This window comes from Liolophura sinensis, chromosome 1 (assembly GCF_032854445.1).
Source record: "Liolophura sinensis isolate JHLJ2023 chromosome 1, CUHK_Ljap_v2, whole genome shotgun sequence".
In the NCBI taxonomy this organism is placed as follows: domain Eukaryota; kingdom Metazoa; phylum Mollusca; class Polyplacophora; order Chitonida; family Chitonidae; genus Liolophura; species Liolophura sinensis.
The window spans coordinates 65,756,353-65,772,781 of NC_088295.1; the positions used below are offsets into that span (position 1 = coordinate 65,756,353).

At 38.5% G+C, this 16,429-nt stretch overlaps 1 protein-coding gene across 4 annotated transcripts in view; it reads left to right on the forward strand.

Moving 5' to 3' along the window:
* Positions 1–16,429, forward strand: part of LOC135481981 (radixin-like) — a 38,505-nt gene that overhangs the window by 18,062 nt on the left and 4,014 nt on the right. For all 4 annotated transcript variants that reach the window (XM_064761785.1, XM_064761784.1, XM_064761786.1 and 1 more), the window contains exons 2-11: positions 3,255–3,339; positions 5,335–5,418; positions 6,924–7,019; positions 10,156–10,260; positions 11,085–11,254; positions 11,922–12,005; positions 14,451–14,597; positions 15,027–15,123; positions 15,417–15,580; positions 15,954–16,063. In XM_064761785.1, the coding sequence (XP_064617855.1) occupies positions 3,328–3,339; positions 5,335–5,418; positions 6,924–7,019; positions 10,156–10,260; positions 11,085–11,254; positions 11,922–12,005; positions 14,451–14,597; positions 15,027–15,123; positions 15,417–15,580; positions 15,954–16,063 (1,069 nt within the window). In that variant the 5' untranslated portion in view covers positions 3,255–3,327. The remainder of the gene's footprint in view (positions 1–3,254; positions 3,340–5,334; positions 5,419–6,923; positions 7,020–10,155; positions 10,261–11,084; positions 11,255–11,921; positions 12,006–14,450; positions 14,598–15,026; positions 15,124–15,416; positions 15,581–15,953; positions 16,064–16,429) is intronic.

Consider the following 16,429-nt stretch of genomic DNA (forward strand, 5'->3'; position numbering starts at 1 on the left):
AGGGTGTTTCCAGTTGTTAAAAAAAGTTGAACTTTTGAAGCAAACACATATCAAAGATCTGATTTTTGTATTGCTCTGGCTCTTTAGTCCTTGTTTACGTATGCGATTGTACAATCAGATATTATAGGCCTATATGTTAAGACTACATTTTAAAAAAAATCACTCTTTGAGTCAGTCTCTAATGTTTTTTGGGAATCGATGTGTTTTTAAAAAAGGTCACAAGTCAATATTCTTTGTTTCTCATTGTAAAATGAGATTTGTCTTTTTTTCTACATGGGAGGAGTTTAATGTATGGAACATTACCAGTGTCAAATTTTCGTACATACCACCAATAACTGGTTGATTATTTTGACATCAACTTTCTTTTAACTCTTCTGGTGGCTTTTAGGAAAACTTGGAAATGCCATTTAGAGTCGGGAAGAGATTCTTATGGATGTACACTATATATTTGCAGACGACATTTCTATTTTCATACTAATATTGTTATCAAGTCTTACGGCAACTTAATATTGGTTAGTATGTAGCACATATGACGTTTTCTGAACCTGTTTTCAAGATTATTCTGCAACCAAAATTATGTACACCCTTATTTCACTGTCAACTGAGCAGTTAAAAATATATGTATCCCATTTTTAATGCTTATCAAGAAATGAATATTTTCTGAAGTATTGTGGAGCATTCTGACAGAAATCACATCTGTTTTCACAAGTCTTCGTAAGTTAACTAGGATGCTCTGTTACACATATCAGAAGTCTACGCCCAATGGTAGGCTTAACCTCAATTTCGAGAGTGGCTTCACCCTCTACAAGCAAACATTTAAAAAATAAAATTTGTGGATTTTCCTTACATTTCTATAGCTGTACCACTAATTATGTAGTTAACTACATGTGAATGTCAGGTCAGAGTATTTGGTTGAACTCACTGCTCACTGTCAAACACATTCCATTGTACAGCAGGGATAATATGTTGTATGCAACTGCCCTGAAAATCATGAAAATGTAGCCAACACATGATCAGATAAAATTCAGGGAAACCGATTTTCTCCAAAATTTATTACACGTGTGTTGAATTACCTTATTTTACACCTGTGGACTCTGCCGAAAGAGGGATATAGAACAGCTAGTCTTCTGTTTTTAACATGGATGGCTTATACTCTTGCCTGGCTACACAGTAATTGCTAAGTATATCTACAATGTAGCATCGTGGTGTACTACTAAACTGATATACCTGACTGGAAAGTAAAGTGAAAGTGTTTGTACTGATCTGTGGGACTTCAGGCTTCAGTACGTATGTATCATATGACTTCTAATCTTTACATGTACATGTTTTATGTTTTCGTTTCGAAAGCAAATGTCCTTGATCACTCTTATTATCAGCATACCCACCCACCCATTCACTACATGGATTTATATACTCTACAGCCAAAGCTTCATATTGCCCCAGATCATTGAGGTTCCATGCCCAAATCTAGCTCCTGGGTACATGTACATTGCTGTTAGCAGATTTGTCAGGTACTTGCTTAATAGTGGTCAAGTGTCTTGGATTTACCCCACCCTAAAACCTGACACCAGTGATCTATGCGAAAATGCACATAGTCGAGCCCCAATAAAATTTAATCTAAAACAACTCACAACCATTATGAATTCTATAGGAGTGTTCAATCTTGCTCACATATGCATGTGTTGTCTATCAACTAGATACATTAAGCCCCTTGCTCTTCCTGGTTAGGTACTAAGTAGACATGGTAATGCTTCAGGAAACTGGTCACACCCTTTCTGACATATAGCCTTGAAATAGGTGACAGATGGCAAGTCTGCTGACATGAAGTATAATTGATTTGTTTCTACTACATGTGTACAGTAGATCTCACACCAGACCATTCAGTCATATAAGTAAAGTGGTGGTGGAATCCCACTGTAGTCGGGTTAGTTCATATACATGTCCAGTGTACAGTAAGCTGGATCAGTCATTGTGGAGGTCAACCATCAAATGAGGTGATTGATCTGCCTAAATGTAACCCAATCCCCTGTTGTTGCTGAGGTTTATCCAAAAGTAACCCTGATGAAACAGCTATACTTGCTAACTGTACCACATGTACAATGTACATGTTTTATTACACTTCATGATACTTCAGTAAATTTACATGTATATACTATTAGTACTACATGGGATTGTTGATAAGGTGCACATGGTAAAATCTTTCTACAGTTTTGCGTTCAAAATGCCCATTGGTTTGTAAAAATTTATGTAACTAAAATTATATTTGGATTAAAGCGCTAATCATAAAGACACCAGTTGATAAAAGTGTGAGCAATATTGAAGAATTTACCTCCCATTGTTTTGTGGTGTGATATTGTGATGTGAGTTGAGTTCTGCTGATTATAATACACACTCTTTGTGTCATACTCAACATGGGGCCAGGTGCATTTATCTGTATCAAATAAATGATGTTTGGAACTTTTTGCAAACCACAAATACTTGATGTTCTGTAAATTATAAAGGCCAGTTATGGATGTAAAAGTGCTAAGTCACTTAATGTAAGAAATTTTCCATGACGATACATTTACTTCACTTGCATATACATACAAGTATTTTATGTACAGTTGAAATCTGAGAAACTTCAGTTAATTCTTTCCAGGCGTTGTGGGAACATGAGACGGTTAAATCGCTCACTCAGTGCTATCCTTTGGCCCATGTGATTATTAACGACATGCACAGCAAATATTGATAGTCTGTGAAACAATACCTAAATTATTCTGGATTGATGACTCATTCTTAGGATGATGTTTGAATTAATATGGGTGTAGGATCGACCAATTCCTGTTACTGCACATGCTAGTTCAAGGGGGTAATCTATGCTATAACCTATCGTATATTCTTGCATTCAGTGGCTGCAGGTCAAAGTAGTGACCTTCTCACCCTCATGGAACAACTGAATTTACTTGAATCTATGAATGCTCCGTTCAGAAGTACTGATCTGTCATATCAGATAAAGTCAGTAGATAACTACTTGATGGATGAGGAGCTAGTTTTATGCAGGGCTGTTATAATCTGTATCACCTTATAGCTCAATAATTTCAGATCTTCCTGGCTTTAATATAGTTTGTTTAAATTTGTCTGGTGGGCAAGATGTTTGGGAAACATGTATTTTACCCTAAAAGTTGGGCCCCCATTTGTGGCACTGTTTTGCATGTAGTATTTTTGTGGTTCTTGATAGATTTACATGCAATGTGATTTGTTTTTCTCAATTTCAGTTGACTAAAATACCAAAATTTGCTGGCTGCTGACAGAAAATCTATATCGGTGTGACTAAGGGAAACCGCCAAAATGGGTAGACCGGTAAGTTTGTATTTTTAATGATCTTGGATCTTAATATGTCAGTGTCCTGTAAAGTCAATTGCTGCTATTGAGAATTTAGTGAATATCCATTTAACAGTGAAAAACTATTGGAGGCAAAAGTAGTAATGAAGTGTTCAGACATGTTGAAAGTTGCAGCCATACTTGTGTGGGCTTAAACATAACACAGATATCTTTGCTGTGCACTGTTAGCTGACGTCAAAGATAAGCTCATTATAACCATTTGTACCATGTGCAAGACGGCTGATGACTTGTACATGTAGGTCAACATGTTCAGCTAACATGTAATCCACCATGAGTTTCAGAGCGTATTCACATATTAAGAATTGCATTTCTATTTTGACTTAAAATAGTACAGTATTTATACCTTAAATACACTTGAAAGTGTATATGGAAGCTCAGATGTTCAAACAGTTGCAGCGATTCGTACTGACAGTAGGACTAGGTCTGTTAAAACATGATTGTGGGCCTGGAAAAACAGTTGAGGGCTTTTTAGTATAGTATGAATCATATATGCTGGAGACAGGAGGCTAGCCTACTGTGCAGAGCTGTTAGAAAGGCAGCTGTCTGTGATAGACCAGCATAACCCATGTGTTCAGGACTGACTCAGACCCGCCAAAATCTCCCTTTGTTATTCACAAGCCTTCAATTAGTTTGAAAAAATTGTTGTAAAGAGTTGCTGGTCTGGGGGGCAAGAGCTGAGGATGGGCGTGCAGTCTTCATTGTTGCATTGAATGTATCTAAACTGATGGCACTTTAGCTAAGTTTAGGTTGAACTAAAAAAGGATGGTGGGGAGTTTTGTCTGTATTATGTCATTGCCATGGATACGGATGGGAGAGGCCCACCATAACCTTAAGAGTCTTTGAATGCTGTGAAGACCATGAGACCTGACCTTGCCAGTAGTGTCTGTTAACATTACACATGTACTGGATATTTACACTCATCTGTGATCTGCCATACATTGTGGTGTAATTAGGGCTGATCATGACAAGCACACAGAAAACAAAACTATCAAAAATTGTCACTCTGACATAACCTCACACCATATACAAATGGGAGGAATTTGAACAAGGAAGTTAGATGATACATGTACAATTACTTGTCTGTGTTAGGTGACTAGCTCTGCTGTTGAATATTTTATGACCTAGATATCCATGTTTAGATGGTGGAAACCATGTTATAGGCCCATTACATTCAGAAATGCCCTGACAATATACATGTAGACTGTGAAATGAAAAATTTAATTACACTATGTATGCCTGATTTGAATTTTCTTATGGAAGTATCTTAAATTGCACAAATATACTTATACTTAATGTTTTTATAATTGTTGTGAAGTTCATGTGTACCCCAAAGTGAGCAATATCTTTTATTCCTCAAACTTGTATGAGTTATGTTTTCAAATTGTTGGAACAGGGCATTGTTTTTGACTCCATATAATGCTGTTTTATATATTTTTGGGTCTTGTACTTGTGGGATTCACTGAAAGATTGCATGTAGTAATATTGAATATTCAAAAATGTTGATACATTTAAGGGAGTTCTATTTAGGCAATATCAAAGGCTCATCATCGTTCCTTGTGAATAAGGATTGTTACATTTTGCAGCTGTTGTGTTGTTGACTTTGTCATTGTAAACAGATGACATTTGGGTCTCTGTTATTTCGGTATGGTGACCTACCAAAGAGTTTTTACTATTCTTTACTATTCTAACACCACACTAGTGGTCACTGGAAGGGTTTTATTGGTAAACCATCATATTACCTGTACTTGTTAGTTTAACAAGTTTGATTACAGACGAAAGTGCCCAACAATTTGGGAGCCCAAACGTTTCCAGAACTACAATGGCTCTAGATTTGTTATGCTGCAGCTGTGTGTCAAAAAGTTTGCTTGGTGTATGGCCAAAGTATAGCGTTAAACCCAATCAGATGTAGAAACATTATGCCAAGTACTCAGTGAATGTCTCTTTCATTTCCAGCTGAATGTGCGTGTTACCACGATGGATGCGGAGTTGGAATTCGCAATCCAACCCAACACCACTGGTAAACAGTTATTTGATCAGGTAAGTCACATTTTCAGCATTACCTAGACCTGTTCTCAGTTGTTTGTAGAGAAGATCTGGTCCATGAGAACTTGTGGAAGAGCATGTGATAGAAAAACAAGACCTAACCAATGTGTAGGCACAATATACGGTACATGCAGGTTTAAAAAATGTATTTCACATAATAAATAAAAACATCGTCCTCCAAATAGAGCTGCTTGTTGTAGCTTAAAATTTGCCCAAACCATACTTTTTAGGTCTTGATACTTTAAAGTTAAATTGGGTGTACAAAGCTGTTCAGTCATTTTTGGGGGTTTAGGTTAATATAAGTGAAGCATTGGAAGTTAATCCATGAGGTGTCTGATCCACTGTCTGGGGTCCAGGGGTCAGTGCCAGTTTAGCCAGATTTATACCAGTGCATACTGTCAAGTTAACGAACCACAGAATGAGGTGTCGTGATTGTTTAATGTTGTTTTTTTTTTTGGCCAAATTTGTTTCTTATTGGCTGTGTATATTACATATTTGCATGTGGCTGAAAGGTTAGGTTGAGAGAGATGAACAAGTCTTCATAATTGATTGATTTTTCCCATTAATGTGTTAAATGGTTTAGTAATGAACATTAGTGGTGTGCACCACAGACTCTGGAGGGAAAATCTGATCCCTTTGGCACTGGATGTGTGTTTGTGTCTTTAGACCATTGCCTGGTGCATACGTGTATTGAGTTGTTCTTTAACGCTCAGTTCATACATGGGTGCCAGTTAACCTTTTCTTTCACATAGACCTGCATAAAAATTAGCACTGCACTCTGCATGCACATGTACACTAGAATTGCTTACACTCAACAAGGCTGGAGAGCCTGTAGGTGCAGGAAGTGAGTTTACCCTGTGATTGGGGATGTGTACTAGTATCATTACCTCAGCTATAGTAGGCCTTGCCAGGCCCAGGTTACCTCTCTAGGTCACAGTGGGGTAAGTAAACTCATAAATATGATTAAAACAAGGCATGCCCAGGCAAGATGCGCTAGATTTACACTCAGTGAGTTAGGTCTGTAAGTCCTCAAGGAGAAAAAGCGCGGGATATATCATTTTATTGGGTGGAAATTTGTCTTAGCCTCTCGAAAGTTCTTCCCTGTCATTGGTAGACATAAGTTCTTAAGTAGTAGCTTGTAATCAATCAGTACAGCAAGCCATTCATATTTTGCCTTTGCCCACAATAAAACTGTTTCTAATGTTTGTCCATGATGGATATAGATTAGTTTTTAAAATTAGAGAAATAAAAGGGTGTTTAAAATGTGTGGAGAACTATACTAGTTGAAATCTTCCTGCTTGAATTTTGTATGGTGAGAATTTAGCTTAGCATGGGATCAGTAAAGCAAAAGTGTACGTGAATTGTAGCCTTTGTAACACCTGATTTATTTATGAAGATGACGAAAGTACATAATGCAGTGGCCACAAGTGAACAGGAAGACAGTGATGGAAATAGCCCCTCAACAGTTATAACCACTTCTTCTGTCTTTCACTTTCCAGGTGGTCAAAACAATAGGACTGAGAGAAATTTGGTTTTTTGGGCTGAAGTATGTGGACAGTAAGGGATACACAACTTGGCTGAAACTGAACAAGAAGGTGAGTATGCACTGCAGTGATGTCTAAAGCATTCTTTTAGAAATTACTGTGTTGATGTGTTATTTATTTGAAAAAAAGAAAAAGAGAAGCCTTGATTTATTGTGTATAACAACATAACCATGTACGATATGTATGGAATGTTATCTGTATAATAGCTTTAGTTGTCTTCAGCAATACATGAGAAGTACTACTGTAAGAAAGACCTACCAGCTGCAGATTTGTACACCTTTGGTTAATGTACACCAACTTCATCATGCTGTTAGTAGTGATTTCTTTTGGATTATGGCCGGAAACGCCCATGGCCAAGGTGGTTTGTTCGCTGTCAGTGGTCCAGGAGCCTCTCACCAGTGTGTCTGCTTTGAGTTAAGTAAAGCTCCTGGTGGCCGTACTTGGGATGGCCTGACAGCAACCTGCGGATAGTCTTTGGTTTCCCCTGAACACTGCTTAGTTTCCTCTCACCATTGCTGACCACCATTGTATAAATGAGGTAATCCTGAGAGAGTACAGTGCACATTGTAAACAGGAATCAATCAATTGATTATGGCCTGGCTCCAGTAATATTCTGTAAATGTAGGATGTGTTAAGTTGCAAACTATTGACAGTTAAAAACACCTGCTTATCACTAGTATGCGAAACATCCATGCGAATGTTGATTTATACTGTATTTACATATACATGCATTAAATGTTCTAAATGTGTCTAGTGGTGTGATGCTGCAGTGTGAAGTTTAATGTCACAACAGAGTGACTTGATCAAGAGGTTCGGATGTTGCTATCACTATATATACATGTAGCTGTATTTAAGGAAAAAAGATCAAAATAGCTTGATTTTGAGTGATTAAATTGTGGACAGCCTTTTGCTGTAGTTTTGTACAGCCGGAAATCTGTGAGATCCTGTAAATGTACTAGGGTAGTCTTAAAAGATAACACACACATAGTGTAGTCGGTGCCCTTCATGTAGTCTAAGATTGCGTAAATACGAAGCTAAGATGTGACACAATCCTTGTAGTTAACAGCATTGTGAAGATTTGTAGCAGTTGTGATGGGATCGTGCATGTGTTCAGGGGGCTTTCAGTCAAGTGTAGTTTAAGAATATCTATAGCCTAGTTTCAACCTTTATCAGTTAGAGCTCTGAAGTCTGTACAAAAAAAGCTGCCACATACTCAGTGCTATGCTGCCCCCAGTTGGTGTTTACTTAAACTCTTGCCTTTGAAAATGGTAGGAAGTATAAAAAAAAAAAAAAGCCTGTTGAGTGTCCTGCTGATTTTGCCTTTTGGGGTTTAAAATGAAATGGAGAGTGCTTCTTTACCGTCTTGGTTTGTTGAGAGAAATTATCTTGGAAGCTACTTTAAGGGTTCCAATATGTCAGCAGCTGTATAGGATATCTTGCTGAGAGTAATTTCTCTCTCGTTTGTTCATCCATTTGTTTCTGAAGTGTTGATGTGGCGGTCTTTTGTGGTTGTGACAACATATTAGGATCAGTGATTTACACCACTTTCAGTGACAGTTGAAGGCCCGGTTGTACATGTATGCACACTGGATGAATGCCATGCATTGGCTCTGGGCGCAACAGGTATATTGGAATGCCATGTGTAATGGAGTATGTCTGAAATACCTGTGCTGTGCAAACCACATTGTCATGCCTGCATTCAGCACCTAATACATCCAGGCCATGTCTTGCACACTTGACTGATCATAGCCCTGCTGTTATCTTAGACAGAATTCTAATCTACAGGCAAGTCTCATGTCGCCCACCTAGTACACCTTGAAGAATAGTTTCATAATAAGGTTAATAAGTATTGACCAACCGTGTGGTATTTAACGTAAGTCAGGGGTATTTAATATTATCGCAAAGGGATGCTAAGCCTGTATTTACACTTATATTTAGATGTTTAGTTGTCACTCTCATTCACACCCGACGTCCCTTTAAAAAATTCCAAAGTACTAGGTAGAATTGTGTTAAACAGACGTGGTGATTATTACAAGATGATGTTAGCTTAATTACTTAAACATTTACAATTGTTCAGTAGCTACGTTTTATGAATCCTTCGAGGGCCATTTGACAGGACCGGTGTCTCCAGTTAGTCCTTGTAAATGTATATGCTGTAATCTTTGTCGTTCTCTAAATACTTAACCCGTTTAAACTCTGTGGATGGATTTCTGTGTGGTGCAGGTTTACATTTAAAGATAGACCGTCCTTCAAGTAGGAGGGAAAAGGGGTGTGTGACTGTGGCATATCTAAAACTGTATTACTTTCCTTGCGTACAAGGACCACTTGAGTTAAAATACTCATGAATACAAATTCCAGCATCTTGAATGAATTTTGCCGGTGTGCATTTGAAACTGCATGATAGAGCTCAGTTGGAAAATCCAGGTTACTATGGATGAAAGCTATATTTAATTTTCTTCATGAAAGAAAAGCTTGATGGAATGGGTAGTGGGACAGCATGTCTGGAAAGAGAGATTGATATAGACGGGAATGCTCAAGTGTGAGAAACAGGTTCCTGGAGACAGTTCAATGTGGGTCAGCTGGGCTACATTGGCTGTTTACCCATGACTACCTTCTCTCTCTCTCTCTCTCCCAACCCCTCCCCCCCCCCCCCCCAAGTTCCCCACATTCACACATGGGCCCCCCTGCCCCTGTTTCAAATGCTATTCAAATGTTAATAGTCGCCCAGTGGTGGGTAAGGTGGTGTCACAGGTCAGTGAGACTAGAACATGGTAGATGTCCCTTGTTCCTGCCTTGGATGTGTCAGTAGAGATTGTCTTGGAACTAAACACTGAGTGCACATAATGAGTTCACCCCTGACCTGTAGCCAAACACAGGCAATACCTGTAGATGATACTTGAGCCCTCTGTTTGGACCTGCAGGTTGTTTGACGACTCTGTTGATACTGCATAAAGTGGTTTATGGAAAACCTGAGATCATGTCAACATAGCCATGTTTACTCTACCCAGAATTAAAATATACATCCAAACATTAGCCATTACAAAACATATTTTTTTGCTCCCGACTGATGAATTAATTGTAAGTAGATTATATTACAGGTGTTGTGAGAGACACACCAGGGAAGGTGGGGAGACCTATTAAATGTTGATTTTCCTGGAGACCCAAGATTAACCCTTTATTTTCACAGGTTCTGAGCCAAGATGTTCGCAAAGAAACCCCTCTTCAATTCAAATTCCGAGCCAAATTTTTCCCAGAGGATGTCTCTGAAGAATTGATCCAGGAGGTTACCCAGGTAATGCGGGTTGTCGTGGTTACAGTGATGTGGTGGGTGGCGCCAGGAAACAATTAGGTCATTCATTAAACACTCCCATTTACATTCTGTGACTAATACAGCCATCCTATAATACTCAAACATTCGTCAGGCACAATTCAAGCAAATTATTCACTATGTGTTTATTTTATGATAGTTTTCAGGGCAGATAATGATTGTGAAAGTGATAAAAAAAGAAAAAAAGTTAGTATCTCATTATATGTAAGTGAGTTATTTGATGATATCTGCTTCTTGAGGGGGAGGGTCTGATTTCACCCACACAGTTGACAATAAGTAGGTGTTGGCTGAATTTCTGAAGTGTATGAACTAAGGCTCTCAGTAAGTACATGCGTTAAGGGGTGTGTGCTTCCAGATTTCTGTTAAGCCTAGTCATGACATAATAAGTGAACATTGTACAGCTTTGCATGTATGAGGTGGATAGTCACGTCATACATGCACAAATCTAATTATTGAAATGTAATGACTGAAATGCTGATAATTACAGGAAATCAAGTAAATAAAAATTTTCTGCATTTATTTGGTGGCAATCCCTATATGAAACTGAAAAATAATCCACTCACTCAGTACCCTGTTGCAGTCTCACAGGAATTTTTGTGTTTATAAACAATGTTGTTCCAAAGGCCTGCATTTAGTTTTCCGTGGGTTTTGATTGCCTATGTAGTATGCACTAACTTACATCGTTTGACTGGTATTATGTAAATTTTAGGCAGTATTACATGTATGAAGTGCTAATGCATCATCTATGTTTTTCCTTTGTTCCTCTGTAAATGTATTGTTTGTTACAGAGAATGTTCTTCCTTCAAGTCAAAGACGCTATTTTGAGCGATGAAATCTACTGTCCACCAGAAACGTCAGTCTTGTTGGCCTCATATGCTGTCCAGGCTAAATACGGTGACCACGACAAGGGAAATCACCCCGATGGCTTCCTGAAGAACGACAGACTTCTGCCACAGAGGTAAGAGTTAAACACTTAATCCCCTCTCCACTGAAAGCAGGGCATGGAGTAAATGTATATTTAGGTTTTTAGTTCTGAGCATGACACATTACACTGGCACCAATAGCACAGTTGGTAGAGCGTCCGCTTCGGGAGCGGTAGACCCAGGGTCATTCCTGGGTCGAGTCACACCTAAGACCTTAAAAGAGGAAGTTTTAATTCCTTGCTTGGCATTCAGCGTGAAGGGGATAGTGCGACTGGTTGACCCATATCAGTATAATGGCTCGGGCGGGGCGGCTTACTTGCCTTCAGTAAGGCGTCTCAGTGAAGCAGCGCTAGATAAAAGAGAGGTGAAATCCATCCTGCAACAAGGAGGCACATGACATGCACTCTAAGGATTCCTGCATTGTCATATGACTGGAAAATTGTTAAGTACAATTAAACCTCAAACACTCATTTACTCACCTGAGCATTACAAGTGAAGTAAATGATTTTTCAAATCTTGGGTTGAAAAACTCTATGGTCCTCTCCCAAAATCAAATTCATTTTGTGAAGAAGAACCCAGTGTGCCACCTTTGACTGTATAAGACACTTCTTCCATTATGCATTGCACTAAATTATTAACTTGCAAACATTGTTAAGTCTATTTCATGGAGAGTATATTTCATGAAAATATCTTTTCTTGCAGAGTTCTTGAACAACACAAGCTGTCAAAAGAACAGTGGGATGAGAGAATTAGTAATTGGTGGGCAGAACACAAGGGCATGTTAAGGTAAGGAATATACTCCTGATCTTTGACCGAAGAGGTAATGGAAAATCACTTCTATCCCCATGCTAAGTATGTAGGTTTTATGTAATTTTACATGGAGTCCTCATCTTTGCCATTTGCTACCAGCTGAACTATGGATGTGAATGTTTTAAGCATTTTGCGTGAAGTTTTTTTGAAGGTTAATCTCAAGTGGGGATTTCTGTATTTGACCTAAAATTTCAGCTATGACTACTGTATTTCACATGAAGTTTGGTATGTAAAAAGGCACTTTCAGAAGCACATAAAATCCTTCGATTTACACTTTTAATGTCAAAACTTCAGTTTTTCTGATAAGAAATTACCCAAGCTTCACAGAACACTTTTTAAGTGGACCTATAAGATGGATGAATAAACCAGAATGAAGCCAAATGTGTCACTAAAAAGCTTAAGGTGAAATACAGTAATTTACATGTTTTGGAAGGTTTTTTAAGATTTGTTAAGAAGGTAGGATGATATGCTCCTTGACACATTCAAGTTTTATAGCCAAAAGTAGTATTTTATGACCCATATCTGCCTTTATAAATGCCTTTTTATGAGGGCAAAGTTTTAGGTCAAATAAATGAAACTTTAATAAACCAAGAAGTTGTATATCCAAAAGGAACATCGTGTCATTTGTGGATCTTCATATTCAAGTGAAGATCTGCAGGTCAGGCACGGGATAATTTGTTCAGACACTTGACGAATGCTGTTGGTTTACTCCAGCCATTTAGTAGTCCTCCACACAAGACTGAGCGCCGTGGGAGAGCATCAGGGGTGGTCAGGGGATTATACAGACAGTTCAAGAATGTAATAAGTTCACGTTTCATTGAGCAGTTAGTCTATGCTCCTACCCCTAGAGTTCATATTTTCCTCAGTTTTAATCATAATAATTTTAGTGCATGCACTTTGCAACAGGTTGATTGTTTTATTATTGTTATTTTGGTACAAATGGGAATTGGAGAGAAAACTGTGTGGAGATTAAACGTGACTACCCACTACCTTTATGCATGTAGAGCGTCATGTCAGATATCCGTTTTTAAACTGCGGGCTTTCCGTATACAAAGCTGTAACAGAATTTAGCATGCCGTGAATTCATAATTGCAAACTAAGCCTACAAGCAGATGAGATGAAGATATTAAATTGCGATCAATGCCACACCTACTCAGGTGCGTTTGCACCACTATAGCTAAACATTTCTTCTTACCTGCCCGGATAGCACAGTTGGTAGAGCGTCCGCTTCGGGACCGGTAGATCCAGGATCAATCCTTGATCGAGTCACACCTAAGACTTTAAAAGAGGAAGTTGTAACTTCCTCGCTTGGCGTTCAGCATGAAGGGGATAGTGCAACGACTGGTTGACCCGTATCAGTATAATGGCTCGGGCAGGGCAGCTTACTTGCCTGCGGTAAGTCGTCTCAGTGAAGCAGCACTAAATAAAAGAGCGGTGGAAATCCGTCCTGCAACAAGGAGGCACATTACACGTACATGCACCCTAATGATTCCTTCGTCGTCATATGACTGAAAAATTGTTGAGTACGACATTAAACCCCAAGCACTCACTCACTCACATTTCTTCTTCATTCTGGTGTAATTTGAAAGACTGTCTTCTTCCGCCCATATTTCGTAAACATGAATACTTCATCTTTCAGATGAAATTTCAGTCACACAGACTTTTGTTTATAAAGCCAGTGATGGTGTTGTGTGAACCCCTAATGTGATAACTCGAACAAATCATGTCTCCTGACAGCCGGTCTCGCACGCAGTGCTACCGAAAATGGGAAAAGTAAATCATGGAAGTTTTCAGAAATGTGGCGCACAGTTTGTTTTCTGTGTTTAATGTGGGTTCCCGATATAAAAACGTGGGAAAAGGAATTCTTCCGTGATAGGAAGACTGTTTTGCCTGTAAAGAAACATGCGCGTTTATACGGACATACTAAATTGGAATTACGTGGACAAGGGGAAGCTGATGATTTTTCTCGGTGAAACTCGCTTTTAGCGAAAATTCATCTGCACTCATATTTATTGCATAATGAGGGCTCTCAGCAGACAAATGTTCACCAGATAACAATGGGACCAAATAATCGGTGTGCCTGCAGTGTACCGTGTGCATGTACATTCTTTGTTTTGGCGTGGTCATGATTTGAGACAGTGTTAGGAATGTAAAGGTTTCTAATAGACATCGCTTGTCTTAATACTTTCTTAGGTTTCATTCATGGGTATATTTGGAGATGTACATGCAGGCCTCACTGTTAGTGACCTTACACAATGTGGCAAGGATTATCAACCAGAGCTGTTAAGTGCCATGCAGGGTAATGAAACGGGCAGGGAGCTAACCACTCTCTTCTGACATGTGACTGCCAGTAACTCACGCGTGAAACTTTTACCGCATTCTTCATGATATATCAGTCCGTAACTTGTTTTGATTTTTCAGAGAAGATGCCATGATGGAGTACTTGAAAATTGCCCAGGACTTGGAAATGTATGGTGTAAACTATTTTGAGATCAAGAACAAAAAAGGCACAGATCTTTGGCTTGGTGTGGATGCCTTAGGACTGAATGTTTATGAAAAGGATGACAAGTAAGTTTCCTTTTATCTGTTTGATTTTATATGTTTGTTTTCTGATTTTAAAAACTAAATGGAGTTGGGTATGGCATGTAAGGCTGTATGTTGTGTGTATGGTTTAGGGTTTATCAGCATCTTGCCAAAGTAAAAATAAAAAAAGCAATGAAATAAACCTAACTGCTTTCAAAATGGAACTGACTGAAAAGCCTGTGTTTGCATTCCAACAAATTATGTTAGTTGCAGTACACTTCACTTCAGAGATCATATTAATACCCCCTCAGAGGTCTATGGGGACAAAGCTTACCTCCTGTACCGTTGTGGATAAACAGTATTTTAAGTATGTTCTGACTAGGGGTGGTGTGTGTTTGTCAAATGCAATTGTAACAAGTAACTTGTTTTTGTGGATATATATTTCGTTTACACACATTTTTTTTTCTACCACAGACTGACTCCAAAGATTGGCTTCCCATGGAGCGAGATCCGAAACATTTCATTCAACGATAAAAAATTTGTTATTAAGCCAATAGACAAAAAAGCACCTGTAAGTACATGAATGTTGATATTCGTCGATTCAATAAATTGGAAAATTAAAGTGAAAAAAAATAGAATATTTTACAGGAGCTGTGTAATTACTGTCTTACTAATGGGATTAATCCATTATTGTTTCACCTGCAACACCTGACAACATTACACTGAGTGGATTTTCATATTCATAATCATTGTTCTCTCTATCTGTTCACTGTGCAGATATCAGGAACTAAAAATGTAATGGAGAGAAGAAAAAAAAAAAACACTCAAAACACTCTCAAGATTCAACCTTTTGATTTTTGCTAGGACTTTGTATTCTATGCCCCTCGTCTAAGGATAAACAAGCGAATCCTTGCATTGTGTATGGGCAACCATGAGCTGTACATGAGGCGAAGAAAGCCAGACACCATTGAGGTGCAACAGATGAAAGCTCTAGCCAGGGAGGAAAAGCTGAGCAAGCAACAAGAACGGTCAGTGTCACATCAGTGTTACAGTCAAGCTTAGACACAAAGTGGGGGATCAGTATTATTATGATCGCTCAAATGAATGAACGATCATGGCTTTATGTCATTATAATCCATTGACAAAGTGTGCTTAGTTGGATGTTAAAGTTTGTAAAAACCAAGTAACAGTGAAGGGAAAAGTCGGTTCTTGTGACGTATGCCATCTGTAGGTGGTGTTAAAACTTTTCAGTATTTTTTGTTTAAGAGTGTATGTAGAAATTAAGTAACATCCTACTTTTTCTATCTCTACCTCTTTACATGAAAATAAATGGTTTTGTTCCATGACCATGAGAGTAAACTTATAATGCAATTTTTCATTTTTTTATGTTTTGCTGTTTAGTGCTAAGTTGGAGCATGAGAGACAGGCCAGGGAAGATGCTGAGAAACAGAAGGCGGAAATGGAAGAGAGATTAAGAAAGTACGAGGAAGAGCAGAGAAAGATTTTCGAAGGTATGTTTATTATTTTTGTGAGCTGAAAGAGCTTTGTAGTGTCCTGTATTGAATATTCTACAGACTTTGATTCTATAGACTCCATGGCTGAGGGGGTTGGCACGGCGCGGCACAACAACCCAGGAGTCTCTAACCAGTGAGGTTGCTGGCTTCTTCTAAGGCCGTACATGGAAAGGTCTGTCAACAATGGTTATGGATTTCCCCTAGGCTCTGCCCAGTCTCCACCCGCCATAATCCTTGCTGCCATCATATAAAAGAAACATTTTTGAGTACGGCGTAAAACACCGATCAAATAAATAAATTTCAATATATCTCTCAAATTCAAGTGGTAAGTGTTGGGTTAAATGGGACTGCAGTCAAGGATCA